This window comes from Trichosurus vulpecula, chromosome 1, assembly GCF_011100635.1.
Source record: "Trichosurus vulpecula isolate mTriVul1 chromosome 1, mTriVul1.pri, whole genome shotgun sequence".
Classification (NCBI taxonomy): domain Eukaryota; kingdom Metazoa; phylum Chordata; class Mammalia; order Diprotodontia; family Phalangeridae; genus Trichosurus; species Trichosurus vulpecula.
This window is the reverse complement of record NC_050573.1, coordinates 404,445,861-404,466,150: the sequence shown is the minus strand read 5'-3', so window position 1 is coordinate 404,466,150 and position 20,290 is coordinate 404,445,861. Positions and strand designations below refer to the sequence as shown.

The window sequence follows — 20,290 nt, the reverse complement described above, 5'->3', positions numbered from 1 at the left end:
AGAGGAAGAAATTAAAGATATCTATAGGCATATGAAAAAATGCTCTAAATCACTAATGATTAGAGAAATGCAAATCAAAACAACTCTTAGATACCACATCTCTCCTGTCAGATTGGTTAAAATGACAAAACAGGAAACTGATAAATGCTGGAGAGGATATGGGAAAATTGGAACATTGTTACATTGCTGGTGGAGTTGCGAACTGATCCAGCCATTCTGGAGAGCAATTTGGAACTATGCCCAAAGGGCTATAAAAATGTTCATACCCTTTGACTCAGCAATACCATTTCTAGGGTTGTATCCCAAAGAGATCACACAAGTGGGAAAAGAAGCCATATGTACAAAAATATTTATAGCAGCTTTTTTTTGTAGTAGCAAAGAATTGGATATCAAGGGGATGCCCATCAATTGGGGAATGGCTGAATAAGTTGTGGTATATGAAGGTAATGGAATACTATTGTGCTATAAGAAATGGGGATGATACGGATTTCATAATAACCTGGAAAAACCTACACGATATAATGCTGAGCAAGTGGAGCAGAACCAGGAGAACATTATACACAACCACAGATATATGGATTCTGTGATGACTAACCCTGATAGACTTTGCTCTTCTCAGCAATACAAGGTTTAAAGACAACTCCAAAGGACTCATGATAGAGAGAGTTATCTACATCCAGAGAAAGAACTATGTATTCTGAATGCAGATTGAGGCACACTTTATGCTTGCCTTTTTTTTCCCTTTGTTTTTTTTTCTCTTTTGTTTTTGGTGGGTTTTTTTTTTTGGTTCTGTTTCTTCTTTCTCATGATTTATTCCATTGGTCATAATTCTTCTTTACAACTTGACTATTGTGTAAATAAGTTCAATGCAAAGTTATATGTAGAAGATTCCATGCCATCTTGGGGAGGGAAGAGGCCGGGGGGATGAAAATCTGGAACTCAAAATTATGTGGAACTGAGTGTTGTAAACTAAAAATAAAAAATCTCAAAAAAGAGAAACAAATAGATATACAACATTATCCTCAAAAAAAATCAGAAAAACCAAGAAAAAAAGAATTAAAAAATAAAACAAAAGCAGTGCAGCAAAACAAACAAAACCATCCACCAAGTGTGAAATATTTCAAAAGATCACAGATTTTGAGCTGGAAAGGACCTTAGAGATCACTGAGTACAATCCTTTTGTCTTAATTTAAATCACTTTAAAGTTCCAGAAATATTGTCTTCTTTATCCTCACAACAACTTTAGGAGGTAGGTGCTATTATTATCCCCATGCTACACGTGAGGAAACTAAGGCAGACAGAAGTTAAGTGATTTGCCCAGAGTTACACAGCAAGTAAGGATTTAGACTCAGTTCTTCTTGACTCTAAGCCCAAGGCTCTATTCACTGCACAGCCAGATACATTATACGCAATGCTTCTTGCCCATAGTCTAACATTCTTCTAATCTCCTGGATCCTTCCATGATGACGACAACCAGACATTTCCCAGGTTTAAAAAAAAAAAACTTCACTTGACCTTCCTCTCCCCTTGAACTATCAGCTTATATCTCTCCTCCCTTTCACAGCCAAACTCAATCCATCAACAAGATTTATGAAGTACCTATTATGTGCCAGATACTGCTTAGAGCACCAGGGATAAGTGAAACATTCTTACCCAACATGTACATATGTACAAAATAGATACAAAGTAATTTTGGGAATTCCTAGAAAAAGTTGACCATGGTCATTGACTCTGCTTTTTCAACTCCCGCTCACTTCTCATCCTCTTAAAATCTGTCTTCTACCTGAACTACTTGAGTGAAATACTTTCTCCAGAGTTATGCATGATTTTCTTCCTTACTAAATTTAAAGGTGTTGGGTTTTTTTTCATCCTTTATCCCTCACGCCTCTTTACAACATTCTCTGCCACATCCTTTGCATTGTTAATGACTTCTTTCTCCTGTACACTCTTTCATCCCTGGGCTTTTGTAACATTGCTCTTTCCTGGTTCTCTTACTATCTGATTGTTCCTTCTTACGATATCACTCATGTCCTAGCCTTGTTGGATGTATCCCATGACTCTGACCTAAGCTCTCTTCTCTTCTTCCTCTGTACTCTCTTGGTGATGTCATCAGTTCCCATAGGTACAAGTACCACCTCTCTTCTCTCCTAGGCCTACATCACCAACTACCTGTTGGACTGGCAGATCTAGCCATAGATATCTTTTTTTCTCCATAGACATCTTAAACTCAGCAAGTCTTCAACCACCATTTTTCTCCCTAAACCCTTCCTTCAAACGTTCCAAATTCTTTTGAGGGTACCACCATTCTCCTAGTCACTTAGTTTAGCAACTCAGGTTACCATCCTTGACTCTTTGCCTTCTCTTATGCCAGTATCTAATTAATTGTCAGTCTTTCCTATTGTATTTCCTCAACATCTCTCATATATTTCCCATTCCCTTCACTCATATGGCAACCACCTGTAATATCAATTAAGTTGGAACTTTTCTACTGTTTTAGAATGCTAAATTAATTAAGTCTCTTTGATTGAGTCTTACTAGGTGCTAAACCCTGGGCCCAAACCCCTAATTACCAGGTGCTAAGCCCTCAGGGTCCTAAGGGGGATTGCTAAGACCAGAGCCAATAGTAGGAGCCTAAGTTCTGGTGGCTCAGATGATGTTTGATGATGGCTAAAGAGCATATAAAAAGAGAGAACAGAGCTATTTGCTGGAGGCTCTCACTCCTGGAGGAGTATTGGTGCAGGACTCTGGGCAGCCACTCTAAGAGCCTCCTGGCTCACCCAGATGTTGATGGTTTCTTGGTAACTATGAATTGTATTTGGTCTGTTTATAATGTATGTTTGTAATTGTTTGTGTTTGCTCTGAAGTTCAGGGTGCTGGCTTTTTCCCCTGAACTAAGTGAATAATATTTGTATGTTGGATTGAAATAAGATTGTTAACCCCTTACTGTTGCTTTCCTTAGTAAAGCAGATCAAAAGAACCTGTGCTGGCAGCGTTCTTGTTGTTAGGCTTGTGTTGGTCTTTTACCCCCACAGCAGCTGCTAACCTGATTGTTGAAACACCACCCTAGTTCAGACCCTTATAATCTCCTTGCTGGACTATTAAAATAGCCTTGAATTGGTCTCCACACATTCAGTCTCACACTCATTCTCCATACCAACTATTAAATTGATATTCCTAAAGCAGAAGTCTGACCATGTCATTCCTCTAATTTATGACATTTCAGTGACTTCTTACTGCTTCCCTACTGTAGATAAAAAATATGAATACTTCATTCCGCATATCAATGCCCTCTACATTCTGCCTCCAAACTGTTAGGAGAAATGAGTATGAGAAATGAGAAAGAGCAATGACTTAGGTGTTAAAGGAACTGGATTCAAATTCTGCCTCCCTCATTTATCATCCGTGTGACCTTAACTAAGCCACTTAACCTCTGTTGGTTTCAGTTTCCTCCCTTATAAAATGAGGTTGTTGGTCTATGAGTTTGTAAGATGAGCAGTTCTAAATCTTCGATCTTATCTTCCCAGGCTGATGACACCAAACTCACTCTCTTGTGCTCTGTGTTCCAACCTTCCAAGCTTACAGGATGTTCTCCCTGTGCTGACATTCCAGCTCCCTTCTCCATGGTTTTGCTCAGGCTCTCCCACCTCACTTGGTATTGCCGAACTGAACGAACAGTATACTTTAGTATATTTCACCCACTGAGCTACTAACGGAAGCAGCTTTATCTAACGTATACCCAAATTTTTATCATGTCACACTGTATTTTACCCTCAAATTCCTTACCCCTTGCCACTTGTTGTGTGATCCCTGTTTGCCTCAGTCTCCTCATCTGTAAAAAGAAATGACAAACCACTCCAGTGTCTTTGCCAAGAAAACCCCAAATGGGGTCATGAAGAGTCCAACACAACTGAAAAACAAGCTCTCCCAGCCAAGACTTCCCCATTCTGAGAAGACTACGAGGGCTCAGAACTTGCTAAACTCAATGCCATGGTAAACTAAATAAAGCATAATTAGAGAGGAGAATCTTTTAGGAGAGCAGGGAATATATAAATCATTCCAGATCTGCACAGAAATGATCTTGTATGATCTGTTGATTTCATTTATCCAGTGTTGACCATAAAGAATTTCTGTGAATGGGGTCATCAATTGACCCCATGCATCCATCAGGCTGACTGGAATTGGGAGAATAGGGTAGTTCCATATGCTTGTGGAGAATTGAACTCTGTTTCCATCTCTGTGGATTACTGGAGTGCTTTTAAAATAACAAGGTGAATTTTATATTTACTGAACAAAAGCTCCATTTAGGGATTTGGAGGGGGGGGCGGGGAAAGGAAGGAAATTCACGGTTAGGCTGCCCTGTCCCCCTCCCCTTAGGCAAAAGGAGCTAAATAGAGGTTCCCTGTAGAGTGTGTGCTTGAGTCGAAAGAATTTCAATTATGTATTGACTTATTCCTGTTGTCATATGTGACATGAGGAGAGGGGAGAAGAAACATCCAAAAGCAGGCATATTTCTTACTTGTCATTACTGAGTAATTATCCGAATTCCAGGTGGGGGAAAGAGCAATGGCTTATGAATGCCAAATGCATGAAAACTCTTAGAAATACAGAATTTACATGCCAAGTGTCCATATAGTTGAAAGGCTTTCAAACTCTGGGTTTTTTTGTTTTTTGTTTTTTTGTTTTATTAAGCAAATTTCCTGAAGTATTCTTTCACTGTGGAGACCTTGAACTCTCAGCCAGTGATCACAGGATTACAAACACCTGAAAGGCAGAGCTCAGACTAGAGATGAAAGACTTCCTTTTCTTATTTTCCTCTCATTGATCATAAGATTGGTTTTGATCTCTGCCCTTCCCCTCCATCCTGACTTGTGCCCTGATTATCTGTGCCGGCACAATGCTGTTTCAGTATCACCCCTCTTTCCGTTGTAATTGGAGATTGTGAGCTGGCCTGAATCCCGTCCGTGGCCCCTTTCAAAGCACTCATTCCTCTTACTAATAGAGCACCACTCCTATGTTTCCCACTAGTCTGGTTTTCAAATGTTTCTCATCCACCCCCGTTTGCAAATCCTTTGAAGAAGATAAAAGCTATGACTGAACTGGGACAGAAGAAAGCTCAAGACTTGAAGTTCATCTTTTACTAAGCCTGCAGCTCTCACCTGAGAGGTTTGGTAAAGAAACTGTCTCTTCTCCTGCAGTTTATGTGATTTGCGTGTTTTTAGGTGCTTTGACACGAATAACTATCACTATTTATATTTGACCATGAACATATGAGTATACATTCAGAGTTGGAAAGGACCTTGAAAGTCATCTTTTACAATATATTTTACGGATGAGAAAACTGAGGCCCAGAGAGGTTATGTGAATTGCCTGTTGATAAGGTATGTGTCAGAGCAAGGGTTCACATCCAGATCTCTCCTAACTCCTACTCCATCGGGCTTTCCCCAGAGCCACACTGAGGCATTGGGCGTGGGGGACTATAAGGCCTTTGTAGGCAGGGACTCATTTCTCTTTCTTCCACAGTGCTCTGCATGTAATAAACATCAACTAACTTAAATTTGTTGAAGATGTAGTTTTTTCGAGACAGGGAATGGAATTCTCTGGTGTATTCTAAGCAGGATGCTCTTGTAGGAGAATGGGAAAGCTTGAAAGCTGATCTAAGTCCCTCAGTAGGGGTCAAGATTACCTTGTGCCTAAGCACTAAGAAACTTTGTAAACTATGGGAGCATCTCACTGGGTTTTACATTTGAGAGTAATGGGGGAAAATAGCTTAAGTTTTATATCAATTTATAATTTAAAAGCATTTTGTATATTAACTTAACAAACATTTATTGACCACCTGTTATGTTTTACAAACTGTTTCATATGTTATTTCATGAAAACACAGGTCCCTTATGGTTAAAAAAAAAAGTAAGTGGAGTTATTCACTGGAATCCAGGTCTCCTGACTTTAATAAGTTCAGTTTTCCCCACCCCTAACTGTTTCTCAGGACTAGGACAAAGCTATGATGATAATAATAAGCAACGGTAATAATAGCTAGCATTTTGGGGTGGAGGCCTTTGAGATTTGCAAAAAGTGCTTTACTTGTTATCTGTTGATCCTCTCAACAACCCTGAGAGGTAGGTGCTGTTTTGATCATTCCTACTTTGTCCATGAGGAAATAGGCACAAGACATCAAGTGACTTGCCTGGACTCACACAGCTAGTTAAGTGTCTAAGGCAGGATTTTAACTCGGGTCCTCCAGGCCCCCCAGTTCAACTCTTTATGCACTGTGTACTCCAGCTGCCTCTGGTATATTTGAAAAACATCTACTGTTTCCCCTGCCCTCCTTGACACCTAAATTTCTGCCAAAAAAGCAGCTTCAACTGAGAGCTGGAGTTAGGGTGAGGAAATTTAATTCATACATTCTCCAGATAAGGTTCCTTCAGCCAATATAATTTGACAATAAAATTGCTAACAACCCATTGCCACTAAATCCTTATGGTCAAATTGGGGAAACCCCACAGTAAAGGTGCCATCGTTCACCCATGTAATAATTATATGTATGTTTGATTAAACTGAGATTGTTAACCCCTTGAAGTTGCTTTCCTTAGAAAAGCAGATGAAAGAACCTGTGTTAGCAGCCTTCTGTGTGCTGGTTTTGGTTGGTCTTACACAGCCACGGTAGCTGCTAGCTGATTGTTGCTACAGCTGATAAGAAGTCCACAAATCTGGCTATGTCAATTCTCTTCCTCCTGATCCTCCCATTTCCCACCATTTGACAGTATAAAATACATTCAATATCCACTGTACAAACTGTCTCCTGAGAGAAGGAAGGAATATTTCTTAATCAATTCTCCAAGAATGAGAGTATCTACTACAATTCATAATATAGGTATACCTCATTTAATTGTGCTTTGTTTTATTGCACTTCTCAAATATTGCAAATTTTTTATAAATTGAAGGTTTGTGATAACCTTCATCGAGCAAGTCTCTTGGCACCATTTTTCCAGCGCCATGTGCTCACATCATGCCTCCATGTTGCGTTTTGGTAATTCTCACAGCTTTGGGGCACCACAAACTACACCCATATAAATGTTGTATGTATCCTGACTATTCCACTGACCAGCTGCTCTCCCATCTCTCTCCCTCTCCTTGGGCCTCCCTATTCTTTGAGATACAACCATATTGAAATAAGGCCAATTATAACCCTACAATGGCCTCAAGGAAGAGTCAGTCATGCAACAAGTTCATTGTTGTCTTATTTTAAGCAATTGCCATTGCCACCCTAACCTTCAGCAGTCACCCCCTGATCCATCAACATCGAGGGAAGACCCTCCACCAGCAAAAAAGATTACAATTTATTGAATGGTCAGATGATGGTTGGCAGCAAACATGACTTTTATATGGACTAGGAAACCACATGTGACTCACTTTATCGAAATACTCACTTTATTGCAGTAGTCTGGAAACAAATAGCTAATGTCTCTGAAATATGCCTGTAATTTGCCTGCTTTGTTATCATTTTCATTGAGAGGTAGCTTGTGTAGAGAATAGCAAACTAGCCTGGGAGTCAGAAAGACCTGAGTTTTTTTTCCCACCTCTGACTCATACCAGCTGTGTGTGGCCCCAGGCACACACACTCGGCACAGCTAAGACTCCAAGTTACAAAACAGTTAAACTGGTAGAGAGGGTTTCATTATAAGTTCCCTGTGCCAATGAAATCATAGTTTTGTAGGATCATAGCCATAAGAAAAGGAAGAAAGGAAGGAAGGAAGGAAGGAAGGAAGGAAGGAAGGAAGGAAGGAAGGAAGGAAGGAAGGAAGGAAGGAAGGAAGGAGGGGAGGGAGGGAGGGAAAAGGGAGGAAGGAAGGAAGGAGGGAGGGAAGGAGAAGGAAGGAAGGCAGGAAGGAAGGAAGACAAAACTCTTGTAACAGATAAGCATAGTCAAACAAAACAAATCTCATATTGGCCATGTCCAAAAATGTTTCTCTCTCTACATCGACTCTCTGTCAGGAGTTGGGCAGCATGCTTCATCATCAGTCCTCTGGAGTCATGACTGATCATTGTGTTGATCAGAAAGGTTTTGAAATTGTTTGTTTTGCAATGTCTATATTTACAGTATAAATTGTTCTGCTAACTTCATTCTGCTTCAGACCATAACTTGTCTGGCCATTCTGCAGGCAGTGGATAACTATTTTGTTTGCAAACTCTACATTTCAAAGCCAAAACTCAGCTTCTTTCTAGCTTCTCGATTTCTATTAATAACTCTGCTCCTAGTCATCCAGAGTCATAACCTTATTTTCAATGTTGACTTTTTTCCCTCCCTTAGCTGACAACTCTTGTCAAGTCTTTCTTTATAATTCCTTTATTTCCCCAAGTAAATGGTCCAAACTGATTTTTCTTATTGATTGGATCAATTGGAGTCTTTTTTTTTAATGAAAAGAACAGTTCTCTTCATTATGTATAGATACGATCCACATCTGTTATATAACTCCCCTGAAATAATTTCCATTTACGATACACCTCTCTTACTCAGAAACCATTCATTCAACAACCTTGACTGTTTGAAACATAGTCAAAAAGACCAGAAGGAAGGAAAGGAAGACTTCCAGGCAGCTCAAATCAATGTCATAAAGCCTATGCACTAAGTTTCATGTATTTGACATATAAAAGAAGCTAATGAGGACTAATACCCTTGAGCTAAGATATTAGTCACTCTTGTTTTAGACATAGTTTTAAAAGATTTATTTATCTAACCTCTATTTCCACAGCAGGGATGAAGCAACAAATTAGAAAGCCTGGGAAGGAGGAAAAGGCCTATGTTCCAGATAGTTGAATTAATACAATCCAAATGAGGATGACTAAAATTTCCACAAAGTTGATGACATTTCATAATATAACAGGCTTAAAAAATCACTCTAGAAAGATAAGCCAAGAGGAAACTTAGGTAACTAAGTTTATGAAACTATGTAATGTGCTGGATAAGAAAAATTTTGATTTATATTCCAATCAATATATCCATCAATGTGTCAACCGGACAAAACCAGCCTCTAACCTATGGATGACTGGAACCAAATAGAACAGGCTAGAAACAGGAATCAAACAGAAGTTTAATTTCAAAGTGAGGGAAACGACTTGTAGGCAAGAAGGGGCTCTAGACTCTGTGCTGGGGGCCACCCCTAGTGGGGGCAAAGCCAAGGCAGTGTGGGGAGATCTCAATACTTATGCCGATGGCTACACAGTGAGCTGTAGCCCTGACAATTAGGGGTAACAGCTAGAATGAGACAAGTTTGATTCATGGCAGGGCTTCATGACTGGAACATGAGTACTTGTCCAGTCTTCATTCTAGCTCAGAGAACAACTAGTGTTGGTCAAAACAATACATAGACTGACCTTATATTATCTATTTTGGATGACTAGCCAATTTTGCCCCAAATGGTATAGACCTTTTTTAAAAAATGTATCTGAATGGAAAATACAAAGTTAAAAATTTTTTTAAAGCTTCCTTATCTGTAAAATGGGAACAATATAATTTGCACAAACTACTTCATAGTGTTCTTGTGATAGAAATCCTCATACCATAGGAATATTCATTGTTACTGTTATTAAGCCCTTCTTTATAGTGCACAAAATATTATTTTCTTTCTAGAGAATAGCAGAATTACAAATTGTCATGTTATCAAACACCATAATACAGATTGAGTTTTCAGAGCAAATGCTATTATTATGTTTAGCTAAAACTACTAGATGTTTTCATGGGGGAAAAAAAGACTGATATTTTTCATCTGATATTTTTGCATAAATTTGCATATCATCTTGAACATGTTTGACTATCACCAAATAATTTTTCAGAGTAAATGAGCTTTGCTGTTAATTGTAATTGTAAAAAAGACTTTAGTGTACATACTGCCTAGTTTAATGAGGGAAATAGCGTTTAAATAATAGTTTACCTAACCAATTAGTTTGGCATCTCATTAAAATTTCATATATCTTTTGACAATTTTTCAAAGTTGAATTAAGAAGATTCTGCTACCATAGAATTGGAGAAAATAAATAGTGGAGTGATACAAAGGCAGAATAAAAGGGCATTTTCTAAATGGAGAGGTGTTAGCAGCATGGTCCTCCAGGATTTTAATGCTAGGGCCAGATTTGCTTGACATTTTGATAACTGATCAGGAACAGGGAGAACACAATCAAATCTTCACATTCTCTTATAGGACAAAGTTTTTGAGGTTGTAAAATGCCATACTGACAGAGAAAACCTGCAAGAAAATCTCACCAACCTATATGAAGACAGGAAAAGTGGGATCTCTTCAATATGGTCAAGTGTTAGGTATTGAATAGGTGGGGGATAGGAGAAAGAAAATTACCTATAAGAGGACAGTCTTTGGAAGACATCAGTGTAATTTTCTATCAAGAAAAGAATAACAACTGTGAAGGTCCAAATGAGGATGACTAAAATTTCCACAAAGTTGATGAAGTTTCATAATATGAGAGGTCAAAAACGAAATCACTCTGGAAAAGTAAGCCAAGAAGAAAGCTTACCCAAGTTTATGAAGCCATGTAATGTGCTTTTTTTTTGTATTTTTGATTTGTATTCCAATGTAGCATTAGAATAAAGGCTGAATCCCCCAAAAGGGATCTTTAGAATAATGATTTAATCAAAAAGCATTTTACTATGCACCTTCTGCATTTCAGACATGGTACTAGCCACTGGAGATACAAATATAAAAGCAGGATAGTCCCTATACTAGAGGACTTAAGTTCTATTGGGCAGCAGAGGGAGTAGAAGAGAAGAAAATGCTAGTACAAAGATAAGTAAATTCAGGTTATATACAAAATATGTACAAAGAGATTGGGGTGGGGAACTAGCAACTGGGAGAATCTGATTAATCTGAGCCTTGAGGGACCTAGAAGTTCCAAAAAGTTAAGGTGAAGAGACATAGCATTCTGGGCACTCGGGGTAGGGCAGACTAGGGGATTATATGGGGGCAGAAAATAAAAGATTATTTACATGGAAAGCTGGAGTGAACAGGAATAATTGTAATCAGCCTAGAAAGATAAGTTGGGAGCAGATTTTGAAGGGTCTCAAATGCCAAACAGAAGAATTTGTATTTTATTATAAAGGCATTGGGGAGTCCCTGAAGCTTCTTGAGCCTTGGAACTGTTAGAGTCAAAGTGATATGATCTGAAATCTGCCTTAGAAAAATCACTTTGGTAGCCGAGTGGGTGTTTGAGTTGGAGTTGGGAAAAACTGGAGTTAAGGAAAACAATCAGAAGGTCATTGACATAGTCCAGTTGAGAGGTGATTAGGGCTAAAATTAGGCTGGATATCACATGAGTAGAAAGAAAGGGAAGGATGTAAGAGATGCTAAGAAGGTAAAATTTCTAAGAATGACAATTCATTGGATATAGGCACTGAGGGAGAGTGAACAGTAGAGAATAATTCAAAGTTGCAAACCTGGATGGCTGGGGAAATGACAGTGCCCTTGACAGAAGAAATAAGGAACTTAGGAGAAAGGGTACATTTGGGGAAAAGTAGAAATTGAAGATGCAAGCCTGGAGCTTAGAAAAGAAATGAGAGTTGGAGGTGCTAGGAGATATCTGCACAGAGATGATAGTTAAACCCATGGGAGTTGATGAGCTCACTGAGAGTGGATAGTTGAGAAAAAGGAGGACCAGGCCAAAATCCTGGGGTCCACTACTACACGGGGACAAGATTAATCAAACATATCGGAAGGCAACCACTACAGAGCAGTATCATGAAAATAAAGGAAAAGAGAGTTTCTAGAAGAAGTGAACATTTAACAGTTTCAAATGCTACAAAGTTCAAAAATGATGAAGATTGAAAAAAAGGTCATAGGGTTTGTCAATAAAGAGATCACTGGCAACCTTGACTGGCAGGTTTAGAAGTCAGATTACAAGGGATTAAGAAGTGAGTGCAGGAAGAAAAAGTACAGGCGACAAAGATAGGTTTCTTTGTTTTTTTAAATATGAGTTTAGCTGGAAAAGGAAGGAGAGATCAGCTTAAAGGAATGGTTGAATCAAGTAAAGCTGTGTTTGTAAAGACTGGAAGCACATTTGTAGGCAAGGAGCCAAAGAAAAGGGAAAATTAGGAAGAGAGGAAATTATGGAAGGGAAAAGGATGGTATCACAGGCACAAGTAGAGGAGTTGATGTTGGCAAGAAAGGCAACTTTATCTTTTGAGATTAAACAAAGGAGGAGAAAATATTGGGTAAAGCAATGCCAATACAAATGCAGCTTGTTTGAATTACAGAATTAAACAGGAGAGGTAGGTTCTGAAGAATGGCCTTACTTTTTTTAACTGAAGCAAGGGATTGTGTAGGTGACTTGAGGAAAGAAGAGAAAGTTTTGATTAGCCGCTCTGAAAAATAAGAAAGAAACAATAAGGAAGGAGTAGTAGCAGCAAGAGTACAACTGAAATTGGATAACGTAAATTTGTAGTGGACTCAAGTCAACTTACTTGTGTGACTTCTTCTGGAGGTGTTCTGTACCATTTGGGCAGGACTGGAAAAGGTCCATGCTAGGAGTAATCCAGGGCTGGAATTTGGAAGGGGTTAAGTAGAAACAAGACAAAGGAATTCAGCTGAAGGATCCAGATTTTCAAGGAAAGAAAGTGAGGCTGACACCTAGAAAAACAGAGAGGGGCAGATTGAGCAAAAATTGCTATAAGGATGAAGAATAAATTTAGGATGGGCAAAATACAGAGAGAGATGAAGGGACAGAAGGTTGTGGTCTAGTAGAGGAATATAACTTATGAATTGTGGAAGGGAAACTGTGTGTGGAAAGATGAAGAGTAAGGCTATCCCTGTGTGTATCTGAAGTTGAGTAAAACCCAGATTGTGGGAGATGAGAGGTTTGATAAACTGGGAAGCAGGAGTACTTGAGGCAAAATCAAAAGTGGTATGATGTGCAATAGCATTTCTTTGTAAGCCCATGTTAAAAATCTTTATTTCATATAAAATGTAACCAGTCTTCATGAGTCAGTATGATGCAGGAAAAGGACTAGATTTGGAGTCAAATTCTTGGTTCAGATCCCAGCTCTGATACTTTGATAAGTCACATCACCTTTCTAGACCTATATCATCATAGATGTTAACAAGATTAGACTACATGAGATTATCTGTAAATTCCTTTCAGATCGAAATCTATGATCTTATGTTCTTATGACTGTTCTTAATTCTTTGTATTTGTTTGCATTTCAGTATCCAGTAAAGGAACAGCACCTTATTCTGTGAACACAGCACCTCCACCTCCTCCGCCAGCACATCCTGCCTCTCAACCAGCTCCTCCAGCCCCTTACCCAACACAACCACCAGTTCCAAGTCTACCTCCCAGAAATATCAAAATTCCCCCTGAGCCAAAGTAAGTAACAAATACACATACCTAGTGCTTTGGGTAAACCCAAAGATTGCAGTATAGCTTTCTAATGGTCGGCACCATCCACTGAGAATGGTTGACTTCACCGAAAACTTTTTCATTTGTGTCATTGGTATGATATCTGGTCCCAAAAAATCATTTTTCAGATGAGAGAGATCTGCAAAATATCTGAACATCAGCTTTCTGTTCATGATATGCCTGCGATAGAGCAAGATTCTTAGGTTTAGAGGAAGGAAACAGAAGAATGGGAAAAGAGGGGAAATTAAGAAAGGAAAATTTGTCAATGGAAAACAATGGGCCTTTGAAGCAAGGAATCAATTCAGTAAACATTTATTAAACACCTATTATGTGCAAGGCACTCTGATGATCTCAGGGGTTCAAAAATAACTACAACACTAATACGGCTTTCAAGGAGCTTATACACTGTTGTTCTTCATTCTCAAGAAGACCAATGACGTCAGGAGGGTGATGTCTTGATTTGCAAGTGAACTGAAGTGAGGCAGGGCTGTGCAAAGTCATCAGCCTCACTCTCTCCTCCAGGGTCATCTGAGTCCAGTGGCAAGACATGGGTCTGGAAAAGGAGATGACCCCAGATGCAATGAGAGACCTTGGCCTTTTTAACCTAAGGTCTTTCCCAGGCCTCAGTTTGTCTGAGGCAACATGATTTAAGTCTAGGCAAGAAATGAGGCAAAAAATGGCCTAGTTTGCCTACTCAAAAAAAAAAAAATCAAACTGGGAGGGGAAGACCTTCAGGGTTTCTGGCCAGAATGGACACAATTTTTATTTATACTCACTCTGAGCCATCAAAACCCAAACAATGACCAAGTGAGGTTTCGGTTAGGCCTATTATTGGCCAATCAGTGAGAGCCAGAGTGATTTGGGATTAAGGCATGGTAAAGTAACTCCACTTGAACTCACTACCCTAATTGAGTGTTGAGAGGACAGTTCACAAATAACTATAATAAAAAGAAGAGTGAGTAGTGTACAAAGGAAAAGTCCCACCAAAGTGCTAGAAGAAATTTGAAGAGGGAGAGATCCCCTTCACCTGTAAGAATCAAGGGAAGTCTTTATGGAAGAAGTAATACCTGAATTGAATTTTAAGGAAGATAGAGGCTTGATCAGATGGAGAGAGGAGAGAGAGGTTAGGTATTGAGAGGAAGAGTGAGAAGAGTCCATTCCAGTCATGGTGGAAAAGAATGAAAAAAAATACAGAGATAGGAGAGGGGAGGATTAGAAGGAAGGAAAGAAAATTGTCCAATTTGTCTGGAAATACATAAAGATATGCTATAAGGTTGGACAAACTATTTAGAACCAGATTGTGGAAGGCCTTGAATAAAAGAGTCAGAAGTTTATATTTTATTCAGTATGCAATAGGAAGCCACTGAAAGTTTATGAATAGAGAAGCAGTATCATCATACTAGTTTTTGGAAGATTATTTGGATAGCATTGTAGAGGATAGCTTAAAGAAAGGTGAGCACAGAGCCTTATTAGGTGGCATTTCTAAGCAAGAATAAATGAAGACTTGAACTAGGACGGTTGTATTAGCAGCAGAGAGGAGGCAGAGCGCAATTACAGATAAAAATGTAAAAATGGCAGGACTTCAGACAACTGTTTGGATAAATGAGTGAGGGAGTAAAACGAGTCAAAGATGATTCCCAAATTTTGAGCCTGGAAGACTGAAGAATGGTGTAGTCATTAACATAAATAGAGAGCTTACTAGGAAGGGCAGGTTTAGAAGAGCAAATGATAAATTCAGTTTTAGATCTGTTGAATTGGAGGTGCTGGTAGAGTGCTTAAGCAGAAATATTCAGCAGGCATATGAAATTATGGAACTAGAATAACTAGAGTTCTTCAGAGTTGTTGGGGAATAGAAAAACAGATTTGCATAAAGAGGATAATTGAAGCTGTGGAGATAGATTACCTACTCTTTCCCTTAAGGATATATAGAGAGGAGGGCCTAGGTTAGAATCTTGTGATGTGTAAAAGGACAAAGAGAAAGAGGATGCAGTAAAAAAGATGTAGAAAAACTAGGCAAAGAGAGAAGTAGAACCATAGGAATGCTGTGTCGTACTGCAGAAACAAAGACAGGGAGAAGGAATCAAGAAGGAGGAGGTGATCTCTAGCACCACATACCACAGAGAAGACAAGAAGGATTAGGAGAGAAAAGAAAGACCTTTGCAGTGTGGTCATAAGGATGTCATTCATAATCTTAATGAGAACAATTTCAATAGAGTGATGAGCATGGAAGCAGTGTTGAAAGGGGTTGAAGGTGGTGAGAAAATGGAGGCAATGAATGCAACAAATTAGTAATCTTGGCATTATATGAGTCTGTGGCAATGGTCTCTGTTCCCTGCTCTGTTCCAACCATCTCAGGAGTATTGTTTTGAGTCTTGTGACACACTATAAAACTAGAATTCATCCAGAGGAAATGAACCAAGATGGTGAGGGAACTGGAGGCAGATTGAAGTAGCAAGTCAACTTGATATAGTTCCTCATACTGGGCTTGTGGACAAGAGAGTTATGTGAGCTAGAGAATAATATAGAGAAGTGAATTTAGACCTATTCTTCTGACCAAATTCAAAGGGTAGCCATTAATATCATCTTGGACATCTTAAGTGTCAACTTAGAGGAGGAAAGTTTCTAGTGGCATTCTCCAAGGATCTATCCTTGGTCTCCAGGGATCCATCCTTAGTCCTATACTCAAGATAAATGACTTGGAAAAAGGCATAGATGGCCTATTTGTCAAATTTGCAGGCAGCAAACACATTGCCCCTAACACACTGGATGACAGGATCTCTCCCAACTCCCCCCCCCCCCCCCCCCCCCCCCCCCCCCCCCCGCGCCCCCAAAAAAATCTCAACTGGGCACAACAAACTTGCCCAAGGGCTAAATTTTGCTAATACCTGTTTTTGTATAGTAGGAGAGCTAAAAATGGGTTTTATATTTTAAAATACAATGAAACTATTTAAAATTGTAAGAGCTCAATGACATTAGAAAAACATGGAAAGATTTGCAGAAAATAATGTAGAGTAAAATGAGCAGAACCAAGAGAACATTCTACACTGTAATAGCAATATTGCTTTAAGAATGAGTGATTTTGACTATTATAAATAGCCAAATTAACTATAAAGGACACATGAAGAAAGATGCTATCTGTATCCAGAGAAAGAACTGATAAATAGAATTATGTATAGAATAATTCTAAGTGTGTGTGTGTGTGTGTGTGTGTGTGTGTGTGTGTGTGTGTGTCTAATGGTAGCCATCTGTAGGAAGGGGGAGAGCATGAGGGAAGAAAAAAAGAAATTTACCTAATAACATATATTTAAAAGGAATAGCAAGTTGTATATAATAGATTTACAGTTTCAGGTACAATCATCTTTTTTATTATACTATGCTATGGAAATGCTTGTTTTATTACATAAATTTAAAACAAGATAAACGTGAAAAAATAATAAAAACCATTCTTAGCTGAAGAGCCATACAAAAAGTGACAGAGGGCCAGATTTGGTGCCAAATCCATAGTTTGCCTATCCCTAGGCTAGAATGATGAGTTAGATATAATATAATGAAATTCAATAGAGAAAAATGGATACAATTTCACAGGTAAAGTGTGAGAAATCATGTCTTGACAAAAATTTATGTGAAGAAGATGTGGGAATTTTATTAGATTGCATGCCAACTGTGTGAAAATGGCGGCCCCCAAAACCTAATGCAAACATAAACTATATTAAGAGAATCATAGTATTGGAAGTATAAAAGGTGAGAGTCCTCCTGTACTCTTCCAATGGTCAGGTAAATCTGTAGTATTATATTCTGTTACAAACATCACGTTTTAAGAAGGACATTATGAGCTGGAGAGAGGAGAGCCATCAAGACTCTCCTCAAGAACTGGCTGTAAAAACTCTAGACATTGAACCTAGAGAAGACTTTAGCAGAGATGTTTGTTGTTAAGTAGTTCAGTAGTTGTCACATGAGGTGTATGGGTTGTTCGTAAAAGACCAGCACCTCTGCTATGAGGGTTTGCTGAGCCCTTTTCAGGGCTGCTCATCCACCTTTGGTGTCCACCTTTCACCCAACCCTCACCTGTGGCTCCAAGATGATGTAGCATGTACAGCCGAACGCTGGTAAAGTCAGGTCAACCAGCTGAAGGATAACCAACATACCACAAACCCATCAGTGAGGTAGGAGGGATGTCTACTCCAGATACATGAAGACTTCCCCGCAGAATGGGCAGATGAGAACAATTTGTTCCAACAGCCATGAAGGCAGCTGAAGCAGGTGCTTTGGAGTGCTTAGAGCTTGGTCAGACGTGTAAGACACCAAGGTCATCCCCTGAATCCCAGGCCATCGCCAGGTGTTTTGACTTTTGTTCTGCCACTGGACTTTGATGACTCTGGAAGAGAGAGTTTGGCAACCTTGTGCAGTCCTGCCTCACTTAAATCCAATTCATCAGCAAATCAAGAAATTACCCGTTAATGTCATTGGCCCTCCTCAAAAATGGAGGACAAATGGACAAACAATAGTTGTCACATAGAGGAAGAGGAATTACATTTGTTCTAGCACCTAGAGGTAGTTGGTGGTACAGTGGATACAGCACTGGGCCCCCAGTCAAGAAGACCTGAGTTCAAATGCAACCTCAGGCATTTATTAGCTGTGTTACCCTGGGCAAGTCATTTAACCTCTGATTACCTTACTAGTTTACCTAATTTTCACCACATAATGGTCACAGATTTTATACCATTTTTTTTTTTGCAAAGAAGTAGGGTGTGACCATTATGAGGCTTTTTTAAAAATTGTGCTGGTATTACTTAAAAATCATTTATTACTAAACTGTCTTTGGTGCAAGATTAGGATGCATGGAATACTCTTGAATATACCTTAAAATTGAATACTGACAAAGCAAGTTTGCTGAGAATTCTAGGCTCCGGGCTTGCAATGTGGGAGAGATAAATGTATATCCACATGCCACTGGTGAATACATTGCTGCTCTAGTTACCTTTTAAGCAGTGTGATGAACAGAATTATAGCATGTGACGATTACGCGATGAAAGGTTATAAACCAATTTTTGGACTGAAATAAAAGGGTGCGACAATTATGCAGTGGCAACAATTGTGGGCTGAAATACGGTACTCAATTATGAGGTGGGGGAGGTTTAGTATTAACAGCACCTACCTCACAGGGTTGTTGTAAGAAGCAAAAGTGCTTAGCATAGTTCCTGGCACATAGTGGGTACCTAATAAATACTTGTTCCCATCCTTTCTCTTCACCCATCCCCCACTGGGCAAAACTAGGAACAAAGGAAAGACATTACAGAGAGGTAGATTTAGGCTTGATGGAAGGAGAACTCTCCTATCAATTAGAGCTCACCAAAAGATAAGCAGGCCATCTTGAGGAGTCCCAGGGAGCCTACTGTTGTAAGCGTAAGCAAAATGGATTTTAGTTATTATTTCTTGGAGTTTAGTTTTCCAGGATCCATGGCCATAACAATGTCCTGTTTCCAGGTATTTTGCCTTGCCAATCAGGTGCTGAGCCACCTAGGCTTTCCGAAGAACCTGATGGCATTGAGCTAATTATGCACTGAGTTCACGCTTTTTAGCACTGAGCCAATCAGGGGCTGGAGCCTTTGTTTGAAAACCATATATATTAGGGGGGATTTTTTTTTTGCCTTGGGGCTTGTTCACGGGAAGAATGCTTCACCTGAGGTCTTTTTGATTTCCTAGCCAGGGATGTGGGTGGCTGTTATTAAGGGCCCCGGCTTTGTGAACCAAGATGTTGGTGCTCTCTCTCGGTCTGGTGATGTATGTAAATAGTTCTGTTACTCTGTTAAGACAGTTGAAGTCCTGTCTATTGGATCTAATTTCCCTATGTCTCCCTGCTTGTTAGGAATCGATTTTCTCTAGTTTCAGGGTGCTGACCTTTTCCCCTGAGCAAGTGGATGATGTTAGTTTTTCTTGGGTAATATATCTTTCTGCATTGTTTAATTAAAGTAAGATTATTAACCCCTTTGAAGCTGTGTTTCCTTATATAAAAGCAGATCAAGAACCTGTGCTAGTAGCCCCCCCCCCCCACTCCGTGTGCTAGTGCGGTTGCTAATACATCTGTAAAAGTCTGGAAATCGAGGCCAAGTGTCCAAGGCTCCTTTAGAGGGGATTCCTTTTCAAGTCCAGATTAGAATTGATAGCCCTTGAGCTCTCTCTTCACTCTGAAATGCTATGACCTGTGAAACAATAAAAAGAGTTCACATAATGAAGTACTTAAGGTTTACAAAACACTTTCCTCGTGGTAACCCTGTGAGATGGATAGAGCCAGTATCAGCACATCCATTTTACAGATGAAGAAACTGAAACTCAGAAATGCAAGTGAGTTATGATAACCACACAGCAAATAGGTGTCAGAATCTCTGCATTATTGGAATTAACCAGATCATTTTTTTTCCTCAACAACTCAAAATACCCATGTGCTGCCACCCACAGAACTGAGAAAGTACCATCAATCTCTCAGTCCTTTCTATATCCAGGCTGGGTTATGTTTCCAGGGCTGAGTCAAATTAAACTTCCAAGATGTGGCCTGTGAACACTAAATATGACGTCAAAGACTATATGGTCTCTAAGAGCCTCTAAGTTCTCCCAGAGAACAAGAACTGATGGCTTTCTGATCCTTGTGCTGTGTGTTTAACACCTCTCCTTTAGGAAACTCCTCTGACAGCCCAGGTTAGCACTCTCTGTGCAACTTTAGAGCAGGAGTTCTTCATCTTTTCTATGTCATGAATGCAGGGACGTACTGGAGCCAGCTCACAAACTATAGTGAGCTGATTGTTAAATTCTTAGTGTGAGCATTCAAACTTCAGAAATCTGCAAATGCTATAACATTAGGACTTGATTTATATATTGTCCACTGTCTAGACTTAAG

General features: G+C 39.3%; 1 protein-coding gene across 2 annotated transcripts in view; it reads left to right on the top strand.

The window, feature by feature from the left end:
• FYB1 (FYN binding protein 1) overlaps positions 1–20,290 on the top strand; it is a 207,569-nt gene that overhangs the window by 128,688 nt on the left and 58,591 nt on the right. For both annotated transcript variants that reach the window (XM_036765132.1, XM_036765128.1), the window contains exon 3: positions 13,206–13,365. In XM_036765132.1, the coding sequence (XP_036621027.1) occupies positions 13,206–13,365 (160 nt within the window). The remainder of the gene's footprint in view (positions 1–13,205; positions 13,366–20,290) is intronic.